Source organism: Bos indicus, chromosome 1 (assembly GCF_029378745.1).
Source record: "Bos indicus isolate NIAB-ARS_2022 breed Sahiwal x Tharparkar chromosome 1, NIAB-ARS_B.indTharparkar_mat_pri_1.0, whole genome shotgun sequence".
In the NCBI taxonomy this organism is placed as follows: Eukaryota; Metazoa; Chordata; class Mammalia; order Artiodactyla; family Bovidae; genus Bos; species Bos indicus.
Genome location: NC_091760.1, coordinates 21,939,230 through 21,951,874, shown reverse-complemented (window position 1 = coordinate 21,951,874; position 12,645 = coordinate 21,939,230). Strand labels below are relative to the sequence as shown.

Genomic DNA, 12,645 nt, shown 5'->3' with positions numbered 1-12,645 from the left:
GCTATCTCTTCTTGTCCTGAGCAGCATTAAAATGAAAAAGTAAAACCATGTAGTAGGAAAATCCTGTAGTAGAAAAAAACTGTCATTGCTGTTAGATTAAACAAATCGACACAGAGACATAACATATTATGAACATTCTTTCATAAGATATGGAACCTACTTCCTGGACTGTTTATGGTTTACAGAAAAGCATATGACCAGATTGGGTCATTTCATTTCTGTTGGCCATTGTAGATTTCCATGAATTAAGTATGTTCATTATTTAAAGCTAAACAGTAAGCATACCTTAATAGTTGTCTTTAATTTTAAATAGTAACATTTAAACCATTGCAAGGAAAAATGAAGGTAATAGTGTTTGAAATCTACTTTTCGAGTATTATGAAGTTGAATAGAGAGTATCATCCTAAGACATCAAAACTTTCCCTTGTGATATGTGTGGAGTATATTTTAATTCTTAATAGTAACTTTAGGTGTTGATTAAAACCAACTGATAAAAACAAACAAACAAAAAAACACCTCGCCAAAGCAAATAGGCAAACTTTGCTCAAGAAATTTTAAAACTTAAGGGATATGTCTAATATTAGATCTTTAATAACTTTCTCATGTCAGTTTCAGATAATATCCATATAAAACAAATTACTTCAACTTCAGCTATCAGTAGATCAACCAACTCCAACTCAGGAAATCTCAATTCAAGTAATCATTAGCATTTTTTTTTTTTTTTTTTGTAGCTAAGCTGTGTGGCATGTGGAATCTTAGTTCTCTGACTAGGGATTAAACCCTAGACCCGTGAGTCTTAACCACTGGGCTGCCAGGGAAGTATGAAATAGTTTTGAATAACCATTTACTTTAACTGATTTTGTTTAGTGAAAAGTAGCAACTTACAAAATCATATTCAATTTGCCAAATGTGCATTTTCCTGCTTTTTTTTCCTCTCTTGGATGTTTAAATTAGCATACTGGGCTTATTGACATTTATGTGGTGACATTTTGTGGCCCTTGAAAATACCATAAATAATATAGTATGCTGCAATATAGTATGCCTTCTTTTTACAGAAAGACACTGCACAGCTTAAAATAAACATTTAAAAAATACTTGTTACATTATTTTATACTTCTTTATTTGTTGATTCACAAGTTTTTTCATTTTTCTTTCTCTTTAAATAAATATGGTTTATGTAAAGCTTGAATCTGTTTGTTAAAATAATTCTGAAGTTCTGTTGCATTTTTGGCTTAATTGAACAGTTGCCAAAGTGTGGAGGAGTTGCCTCATAGCAAGCAGGCATTCAAATCTTTAAGCACTAGTAATTTTTAAAGTAAATGCTGTATTTGATAGTAATTGATCTCTTTCTTAAATGTGCCAAAATTCTAGTCGGAACATTAAATTTAAAACAAGGAAGTATCAGTTTCTAGCTTTATCATGAGAATTGTGATCTTTTATGCTATAAAATTTTTTTTTTCTTTTGTATATTACATCTTACAAGTAGCTTCCTCACAGGTTTTTGACAATGTGGTTGATTATATTAAGTATATGTGTCATTCCTGGTAATAACTGTGACATAAGATTGAAGAAGCCAGAAAAATTGAGATACGAAGCCATACTTTCATTGAGTATTTTTCACTTTGGGTTCAAAATTCTAATGTAAAGAATTACCAATGAAGAAGAATCATCAGAAGATTTTTCTCTTTCCTGTGTGTTATCCTATTGGAATTTTCAAAAGGTGTGAAAAACTTTTAGGAAGAAGTTGAGTTTTAACTAAATTGCATACCCAGTTATTTGTGATGTTAGCGTTATGATGATGCATGTAAAAATGCCACTGCTAACGAACATTCTGTGCCTGAAATTGTAGTGGAGGAAATAAAAGGGTCGTGTTAAGATTTTTTCTTGTTTTCTTTCAGCATTGGTTTACTGAACTCCCACCTGTGTTAACATTTGAATTGTCAAGATTTGAATTTAATCAGGCACTGGGAAGACCAGAAAAAATTCACAATAAATTAGAATTTCCTCAAGTTTTATATCTGGACAGGTATGGCTTGGTATACAGCACGATTTAGTTTTGAAACAATGTAGTATCCAAGTAAAGAGTTATTGTTCTTAGAGAAAATTTTTGCTTAATTTCTTTAAATTTTAAAGTTTTACTTTTTGCATAATGTTGCTAGTACCATTTGTCAAGGAAAATGGAGTTCTGTTTTTATTTAGAAAAGTGTAGTTACTGGGAATAATGTTATAAGGAAAAATATTAATTTGTATTCTCTAATGTTTTATTACAAAATTTTAGATGAGTTAATCTTCTGTGGTGGTGGCTAGATTTAATATTGTATCTGTTTCTTGTTTGGAAATACTGATAATTCCTGTATTTCTTTTTCCTGATAGATACATGCATAGAAACAGAGAAATAACAAGAATTAAGAGGGAAGAGATCAAGAGACTAAAAGATTACCTCACAGTATTACAACAAAGACTTGAAAGGTATTGAAACTTTTACGAAATTATGAACTAACTATAGGAACTCATATTCTTAATGTCTGCTTAGAGTTTTAATTTAAAATTCACTTTGAATGATTGTGATCCTACATATAGATAATCATTCTGGATGGATATTTTGCTTGAATTGGAGAAGGAAATGGCAACCCACTCCAGTGTTCTTGCCTAGAGAATCCCAGGGACGGGGGAGCCTGGTGGGTTGCCATCTACGGGGTCACACAGAGTCAGACACGACTGAAGTAACTTAGCAGCAGCCGCAGTTTAGGCTTGAGTTTTGTTAGAGACTAAAATAATTCATAGTTGGCATTAGAAAATTATTATTTAAAATGAAATATTCCTACTGTCAAGAGGTAATACTCATGGTACTGAAAGTACAAAGTTAAACTAACTTATGATTGAGGTTTCTTCTTATGTGAGGTTAATACTACTCTTGAGATTTCCATTAATAAATGGTAACTGAGTTTTTTTCCTTAACACTGAAGATACAAGCACAGATGCCTATGAGCTTTATAAAGAAGAATGGAATCTTTATAAAAAAGGGAAGCAAGTCAAGTGAGCAGAGGGAGTTAGAGAGCATATCCCTGTGGAGAGATGGTGCCTGCCATCTATACTAGGCAGTGCCATGCGTGAATATCAGCTCCCTGTTGTCTAGAGCTTTAGATTGTTTCCAAAAGAAGCCAGAATCTAGTCTATCAAATAGTCTGTAGTTCAAACAGAAGTCTACAGGCTAAAATGTGGTCTGAAAGATCCCAGTCTGCAACCTCTGATCTAATCTGTATCCCCTTGTTTTACTATTCACTTGGAAATGAGTAATCTAAAGCTTTTAATATAAAATATGTTATTTTTCAGTAGTTTTAATTCTTAAAAGGTATCAATAATCATATTGAAATATAATCAGAGGTAAAAGGAGGGGGATAATATTAGCCATCATATTAAGACCAGATGACAGATCTAAAAATAAAAAGCCTGAGGAGATGAAAATGTCAGTTTTCATTTTACTGTTGGATTATAACTTACAGCAGCATTTGAAATTCATTAACAGTGTATATATACGTTCAGTCTTCTCAGCTTTGGTTTTGTTCCTCTAGAGAACATTTAACTTATTTCTTGAATGTATATGTAGTTTTACCATCATTTGAAAGCAAAATTAATTTCACTGTTGAGGAATATTAAAGTGTTTTTTGTAATGTTTTAGAACAGTTATTGAAATAAGTGTGCCTTTTACACAGATTTAAGCATTCATGCATTTATGGTTAACAGGTATTTAAGCTATGGTTCGGGTCCCAAACGGTTTCCCTTGGTGGATGTTCTGCAGTACGCCTTAGAATTTGCCTCAAGTAAACCTGTTTGCACTTCTCCTGTTGATGATATTGATGCTAGTTCCCCATCTAGTGGTTCCGTACCATCACAGACATTACCAAGGTAAAAAGTTTTGTTGATAGAAGAGATAGCTGTGTTCCTGTATTATGTAATATTGTAATTGATACCTTTAAAGAAGGTTTTTATAAAATGCACGTGGTGATTTATTTTAGTGAACTTAAAAGATTGTGTAGGTCTTCTAGGGGCTTTCTTATTTCATTGTTTCAATGGATTTTTTATGGCTGTGGATTAAAATTTTTGTATTTTTTCCATTCAGAAATATACTTTAGGCTGTTTTGGTATATATATATCAGCCTTTCTTTCATCCATGAATATACTACTATTATTATTATTTTTTTTTTTTTTAGAGTAGATTTTACTGTAGCCATTTTCTTTTTTTTTTTTTTTCTTTTTTTTTTTTAAAACAGGTATACACGTGCTCCCCATCCTGAACCCTCCTCCCTCCCCCCTCCCCATACCATCCCCCTGGGTCGTCCCAGCGCACCAGCCCCAAGCATCCAGCATCGTGCACTGAACCTGGACTGGCATCTCGTTTCATACATGACATTTCACATGTTTCAATGCCATTCTCCCAAATCTTCCCACCCTCTCCCTCTCCCATAGAGTCCATAAGACTGTTCTGTACATCAGTGTCTCTTTTGCTGTCTCGTATACAGGGTTATCGTTACCATCTTTCTAAATTCCATATATATGCGTTAGTATACTGTATTTATGTTTTTCCTTCTGGCTTACTTCACTCTGTATAATAGGCTCCAGTTTCATCCACCTCATTAGAACTGATTCAAATGTATTCTTTTTAATGGCTGAGTAATACTCCATTGTGTATATGTACCACTGCTTTCTTATCCATTCATCTGCTGATGGACATCTAGGTTGCTTCCATGTCCTGGCTATTATAAACAGTGCTGTGATGAACATTGGGGTACACGTGTCTCTTTCCCTTCTGGTTTCCTCAGTGTGTATGCCCAGCAGTGGGATTGCTGGATCATAAGGCAGTTCTATTTCCAGTTTTTTCAGGAATCTCCACACTGTTCTCCATAGTGGCTGTACTAGTTTGCATTCCCACCAACAGTGTAAGAGGGTTCCCTTTTCTCCACACCCTCTCCAGCATTTATTATTTGTAGACTTTTGGATCGCAGCCATTCTGACTGGTGTGAAATGGTACCTCATAGCGGTTTTGATTTGCATTTCTCTGATAATGAGTGATGTTGAGCATCTTTTCATGTGTTTGTTAGCCATCTGTATGTCGTCTTTGGAGAAATGTCTATTTAGATCTTTGGCCCATTTTTTGAATATACTACTATTAAATGAGATTTTTTTTCTGTAGTGTGAGCTGGTAAGGATCAGCAAGGGAAGGTTTTATTAATCTGGTATATGTATGATTTGTATAAGTAAATACTATTGAGCCGTTTATAATATAAAGCCCCAGTTTTATCCTTATAATAATGTAGTTCTATGTAGTAGAAATCTCATTTGGATGTTACATTAATCCACATCTTTTTTTAAAAAAAAAAACAAAACTTTTTTCTTTTTTAATTATAGGCCAACTTAACATTGTTTATTTACCACATAATCTTTGTCCAGAGCTTCGGTTTGGAAAGTTTAATAATGAATATTCTATGCTTTAAAAATACAGCACAACAGACCAACAGGGAGCTCCTTCTTCAGAACTGCCAAGCACGTCACCCGCGTCAATAGCTGCCATTTCATCAAGATCAGTAATACACAAACCATTCACTCAGTCTCGGATACCTCCAGACTTGCCCATGCATCCGGCACCAAGGCACATAACAGAAGAAGAACTCTCTGTGCTAGAAAGCTGTTTACATCGCTGGAGGACAGAAATAGAAAATGACACCAGAGGTAAGAAGCTTCTCATAGCAGAACTACTCTCACCTCAGATGGACATGGTTAATGTTAAAATTGAGAAGGGAGGTCATCTATGGGTTTCATATGTAAATATTAAAAATGGGACTTTTTTCCCCCCTTACAAAGTGTTTTCCGTAAGATGAGCTTGTTTGGCTTCCTTTTTTATGATCTTAATATCAGTTTTAGAGAGACCAAAAGATTTTCCTTGGATTACTTAGCTGATTAATGACCTAGCAGATGGTCTGATTTTCTGGTTTAGTGCTCTAAATTTATATCAAGTTGGTATTCACAGGTACTCTACTGGTGAAACATCATCCAGCATCAGATTTTGTGCATAACCAACTATGTACCTCCCTTGATGCCTGTGCTGAGTTCAAGTGAAAAAACATTTTCTCTAGGTTGAAGAATTAGAAATGTGAATTTTAATTTTCTATCTGCTCTAGCAGATTTCCAAATATGATCTATTAACTCAGTGCCAGTCTGTAACTAGTTGTAACTGGCATAAGAAAAATAAGGACAATGCTCTGGGAGGGGAGAAGCAGTGAGCATGTTGGTGTTAAGTTGCCAGTCTTCCAGTCTTGGAAGGAATGCTCCTTTATTCTGAAATTAACTCCTTCCTACTTCAGTGTTGCTAAAATGAAGTGATGTGTATGTTTTATGGTAGACTTAATCATCATTTTTCTTAATCTGTGGAAAAAATCTAGGAGTTCCTCTTTTATTTCAAAAGGTTGGACTTTCACTAAACAACATCACTTGTTAGGTTTTAAATCTAGTTTTAAAGCCCAACTAGATGCTTTATAGACAATATGGAAGTAAAGAGCAGTCCTAATTTAATAGTCAATAAGGTGGGAGAGCAACTAACAGCATTAGTTACTGTGAAGATTTTCCTTAGTATTTTCATTTATAAGGGAATTTTTTATATTTGAAATCATTAGTGAAAATTACTTAAGCACATAGTTTTTCCTGAATACTGTGTTAGGTTGTTGGATAATTTGCTATTGAACTAGGCATGTTGTGTTTGTTTCTGTAAGATTCCAGTCAGAAAGCTGAAAACTACGACGCTTTTGACACCAGGGAAGTAGCATGTAGGGAAGAAAGAAATGAATTTGGTTTATTCTTTGGAGACAGCTGACAGATGTGGGTCCTTGACTAGAGGTGAGAGACAAAGGGGTATTAGGGTTGATTCCCTCAGTTACTCATGGTGATATCGATAACTAAATAGATAGAATGTACTGTGTAAAAGGGCAGAATAGTGGGTCGCCTCCACCTTGGGGAAGGAAGTAGGAATATGATTAGTCCACTTTTGGTCATTTTAAATTGAGGAACTTGAGAGACATGTCCATATTTTGGACCTATGGATCAGGTATTAAAGATTCCCACCCCCCTCCAAGCAATGAACCAGTTTAGAGTCTCACTAATTTTGTGTGAGACACCCTGTTTCCCAGTATTCTCCCTAGCCCTGGGCACCTTTTAATTTGTGGTAGTCTGATAATTGAAATGAAAATGCTATTACAGTGTCTTGATTTCAATTTCATTAATCATGAGTGAAATTCTGTTTTTTAATGAACTTGTGATATTTACCCAATTTTTAGATTGAATGGTTTGTCTTATTGCCTAATAGAAACTTAAATGCTGTGAATATTAGCCTGTTGTGCTGTGCTTAGTTGCTCAGTTGTGTCCAACTCTTTGCAGCCCTATGGACTATAGCCTGCCAGGCTCCTCTGTCCATGGGGATTCTACAGGCAAGAATACTGGAGTGGGTTACCATGCCCTCTTCCAGGGGATCTTCCTAACCCAGGGATCAAACCCAGGTCTCCTGCATTGCAGGTGGATTCTTTTCTGTGTGAGGCACCAGGGAAGCCCAAGAATACTGGAGTGGGTAGCATGTCCCTTCTCCAGGAGATCTTCCTGACGACCCAGGAATCGAACTGGGGTCTCCTTTCATTGCAGGCAGATTCTTTACCAGCTGAGCTACCAGGGAAGCCCTATTAACCTGTTACCTGTAGTGTATGTGGCAGATACTATTTTTCCAGTTTGTCATTTGATTTTCTTTATGTTGGTTTTTGGTTTTGTTTCTATACTATAGATTTTTTTTTTTAAGTTGGGGAGGAGTCTTTGCATTTATGGTTATTGGATTTTCTATCAAGCTTTAAAAAAAAAAAAAGGCCTTTCCTATTGTAAAGTTACTTATTTTTTTGGTAGGCTTTGATGTTGTCTGCTTGATTCTTTTTAATAGCTTCATAGAATAATGTGGTTATACTGTATGACAGATATTTAGGTTGTCTCTGAGTTTTAAAAATTATTATGGGTAATATAGCTGTGTACATCCCTGCCTCTAAGTAATTATGTAGGATAGATTTCTACTTGAAGTAGAAATAGTGGGTAATGGGAGTCTCACAACTCTATTTCCATTGGTGATTATAGTGGATTTTTATTCAATTACATATGTATGTATATGTGTGTGTGATATGTGATGAAGTTACTTTATTTCATTGTAAAGTTTTCCTGTTTTATACAAATATGGGTGTGGGGGGTTAACTTTAATTTTCATTGGAACCTTCTTTTATAAATTTAAACAAAATTCAGGTTTTTTTGCTCTTTGTTTTCGAAATAAACCATATTTGTTTGCTTTTTAATTTCTCATTTGTGCTGCATGTTTTATTAAGGAGAACTGAATTCATTTTATACGTATTCTGAATAGTAATGTTTTTAAGAAGGGTTTTAGAAACTTTTTCTTACTCCTCTAGCATATTTGTAGGAAAACCTTCATTCCCTACCTTACAAGTCTCAGTAGAAACATACTTGATTTTGATCATTAAATGGCATCTTCTGTCCTTAGATTTACAGGAAAGCATATCTAGAATCCATCGCACAATTGAGCTAATGTACTCTGACAAATCTATGATCCAAGTAAGTTGAATTTTGAGCTAGTAAGCATTATCTAAATTATTTACAAATTTTATCTTTATGTTAGCTTAATTCTCATACTTTGTGTTATAAAATTGCTGAACTTTAAGGTTTTTATATTACTTTTCTCTGTATTTTCTGTATTACCTACTATTTTATTATTTTGTAATAAAATTTATTAAAATTTTTCAAAGTGCTTCAGTATTTTTAAGAAATTATATGGGAGAAATTATATGGTTGTTTAAGGATACTAAGATTATGTGAGGAAGTAAAGGGGTCAGTAACATTTGAACTTCTGAGATTTATATAATGGCTCTTTATATATGCCATTTTGCTGAACTTACCCACCAATTTATAATTATGAAAATTTAAACAAATCATGTGCTAAATGTATACATATTCATTATATAAATTCTTTATTATAAAGATAGCTTAAATAAATCAAATATATTTCCAGAGTTCTGAAAATCACCCTATTTACACACCTGTCTGCTTTACATGTCTTTAGTTTACTTATCCTCCCTCTTCCCTGCCTATTTTTATTTCATAGTTTAATTTTTTCAAAACTCTAATCCCGGCCAATTTACTCTTGTTAAAAAACATATGCTTCGAGGGAACCCTCGCATCAGATGATTTGTGATTTTCATGAGATGTGATTATAATAGAGTACTTAACTGCAGTTTAACTCTGTTTTCATGTTTAGGTTCCTTATCGTTTACATGCTGTTTTAGTTCATGAAGGTCAAGCTAATGCCGGGCACTACTGGGCATACATTTTTGATCATCGTGAAAACAGGTGGATGAAGTACAATGATATTGCTGTAACAAAATCATCATGGGAAGAGCTAGTGAGGGATTCTTTTGGTGGTTACAGAAATGCCAGTGCATACTGTTTAATGTACATAAATGACAAACCACAATTCTTAATACAAGGTAAGAATATGAAATATATAGGGCAATATGTATTTCAAAATAAGTAGCTCTTTAATTTGATTCTTGTCTCCAGTGTAATTAGTTAAGTGTAGTTTATTCAAGAAGGTGATGGATGTATTTGGAAAATGCTTTGGGGTTATTATAAGTGAGAAAACTGGAATTGAAAATTAATGTGACCAGGGCTGAGAATTGGGATATATTTTCTATTCAAAGTTAACTATATAGTAACTATTATAAAATATAAATTGAACTTTTTCTCCTTGCTAAAATCCCTTTCATGACTGTATCACACGTTGACTCATATTCAAACTTCTTCGCCTAACTTGTAACGCCTCCATTATATGGCTTCTAGTTGTCTCTCCAGATTCATTTATAACCACTCTCCATTTCAAACTTTATATACTTGAGTGATATTTAAACTTCTTTGGGTCACACCAAATCATTTCACATATTTGTATCAATATGTTCTAATGTTTTTTATTTTTGCCAATGATGATCTTATTTCTTCTTTTGCCTAATTCCTGCTCATCTCTCAAGATTCAATTCAGGTGTCATCTGCTTTGCCAAGTTTTTCTTGAACTTGCCAGAAAGTATCTGTTCTTACCTTCTCATAGCATACCTGTACTGGGCACTTATTGTGCTGGAATTATATGCTGGCTTGCCTTTCCCACTTCACTCTGATCTGCTCACAGACAGGGACCATGTCATACTGTGACATGGTGTTAATCTTTTTATTTCTCATATTCTAATATAGACTTTGCATATAAAAAAGAAAGCACGTAATAAAGGTTTGTTGAGACTGATAGAAGTCAACTTTCCTTTTGTATTTAACCATTCAGCAAAACTTGCTGGATTTATGACTGAAAACCTAAAATTTAATTTATGTGTGTGTGGTAGAGGTTGAGTAACCTTTTTAGATTCTATATATGTGATTTTTTAAAAAAACTTTGCTATATTGATTAGATTTCAAATTGTATATAAATATATTGAAATAATTGCTTCAGATGGAAAAGAATTTTAGTTCTGTTTTGAGCTTTGAGGTTTTGTGTTACTTCTCATTTTGTGGTAAGTTTTACTTCATGAATAATCAAGTATCTGGTATTTTATAGTAGAAAAAGTAGTACTATGTCAGTGTTTCAGTAGCAACAATTTTGGCTTTATGTCTTGTTTTATTTTTTTTACTCTTCAGAATAAAAATAAAAGCTGAGAACATTACCTGTAATGGGTGATCACATATTTGCATCTTGCTTTTCTGAGCATTTGTTTGAGTTTTCTTTTAATATATAGTAATCTTGATTTGCTAGATGGTAATAATTTGGACCTTAACACTTGAAATACCTTCTGTTTTGAACTTTGCATTTTTCTTTTAATCCTTAATTTTATAATAGTTTTTGAAATATGATTTGCAGAGGAGTTTAATAAAGAAACTGGGCAGGCCCTTGTTGGAATAGAAACACTACCCCCTGACTTAAGAGATTTTGTTGAGGAAGACAACCAGCGATTTGAGAAAGAACTAGAAGAATGGGATGCACAACTTGCTCAGAAAGCCTTGCAGGAAAAACTTCTAGCATCTCAGAAATTGAGAGAGTCCGAGTCTTCTGTGACAACAGGTTAGTCCATTTTTATTGCATTTTATCAATTTCATATTTATGGATAATTATTGTAAAAATAAAATACGGCTATTGTAAAAGCAAGAGCAAAAAACTTTATCCTAGAGTAGGAAGATTCCAGTTTAAAAAATCTGAAATTCCATCACTCAGAGACAAAAGGCAACAATTTAGTTTACCCCTTTACTAGATAGTGCTAGAGAACACTATATATACGTATATACCATTTTTAAGCTGAATGAGATGATTCTGCTAACTCTCCATCTATGCATGTTGCCTACTTTGATTGACTTTTCCTGGCAAGATACCTAGAAAAACTGTGAAACCGCCAATTCACTAAAGCTTTCAAGGGAATGCACTCTAATAATTTCATATTTAAGCAAAATAACACTACTGGTAAATAGTATTAGTTAATGTAGAGTATTTATTTGATTCTTTTCAGATTCGTAAAAGACAAATTAGCAGCAACTAAATTTTTAATATATTCCAAGTGAAGAAAATCTATGCAATCTATAAAACAAATGAGACGTATATAAAAATATAAATATTTTAACAATTCTATAATTATTAGCTGGTGAAATCAATAAAATATTAAGGATTGCAAAAATAAAATACATTCTTACACATTTGAAAATACAATGTCCAATGGTTTTTTTAAGATTCATCATATGATTAAGTTGTGAATATAATTTAAGATGACATTTTGTAGGAAGGTACTATTTCTGTTTAGTGGTTAGGGAAATGAGAAGAGATAAATTAGATCTTTTCCTTAAACTTATTTGTCTCTCCCTTTTTTTTTTTTTTTTAATTTACTCTTAGTGGATCATTTTGAATCACCCTTTTTTGTAAGGTTTGTGTGTTTTGTTTTTATTAAGAAAGTGTTCTCGGTGTTTGTTTAATTTTGTCTTTACAGACAGATTCCTAGGCACCTTTACCTAGATAAATTTTAGCATTCTCCTTTGAACTTTAGATGGATTTATTCTTTGAATGAGAGATCTGTAAGACTACAGTATGTTGTGGTGACTGATGTATAGGCATGCACAAATCTTTCCAGACTTGTAACTTGTTTTCATGCAAATTGAATAGTTGAGTCCTAGCAACATTCATTGGCCAGGCTCCAACCCGGTTATTCTTGGTTCACTTATATTTTGTAGCATCACAATATTAAATTCTATACAGTCTGCTTTTCATCTTTTCTGTTTCTCACAAGAGTATCTAAATTTACAGACTTAATACATTTTATTTTTACTAAGTCAAACTAAGACATATTCCCCACTAATATTCCTATCTGACAGGACTTGCCAGCTTTTCCCCATCATTTACATTTGTTATATTCCCTCTCTATGAAAAGGCCACATCTATATGCTCCATATCCTTTTTATTCTGATGAGTACTTCCTATTACACACTTTATATCCTGTTTTGTAAGTTTTTAGTATTAAAAAAAAAAAAAAAAAAACGATGAGA

General features: G+C 33.3%; 1 protein-coding gene across 7 annotated transcripts in view; it reads left to right on the top strand.

Annotated features, from left to right (window-relative positions):
- USP25 (ubiquitin specific peptidase 25) overlaps positions 1 to 12,645 on the top strand; it is a 160,381-nt gene that overhangs the window by 97,278 nt on the left and 50,458 nt on the right. For all 7 annotated transcript variants that reach the window (XM_070786349.1, XM_019962511.2, XM_019962685.2 and 4 more), the window contains 7 exons: positions 1,899 to 2,026; positions 2,374 to 2,469; positions 3,745 to 3,906; positions 5,501 to 5,727; positions 8,573 to 8,643; positions 9,344 to 9,572; positions 10,982 to 11,182. In XM_070786349.1, coding sequence (XP_070642450.1) covers positions 1,899 to 2,026; positions 2,374 to 2,469; positions 3,745 to 3,906; positions 5,501 to 5,727; positions 8,573 to 8,643; positions 9,344 to 9,572; positions 10,982 to 11,182 — 1,114 coding nt within the window. The remainder of the gene's footprint in view (positions 1 to 1,898; positions 2,027 to 2,373; positions 2,470 to 3,744; positions 3,907 to 5,500; positions 5,728 to 8,572; positions 8,644 to 9,343; positions 9,573 to 10,981; positions 11,183 to 12,645) is intronic.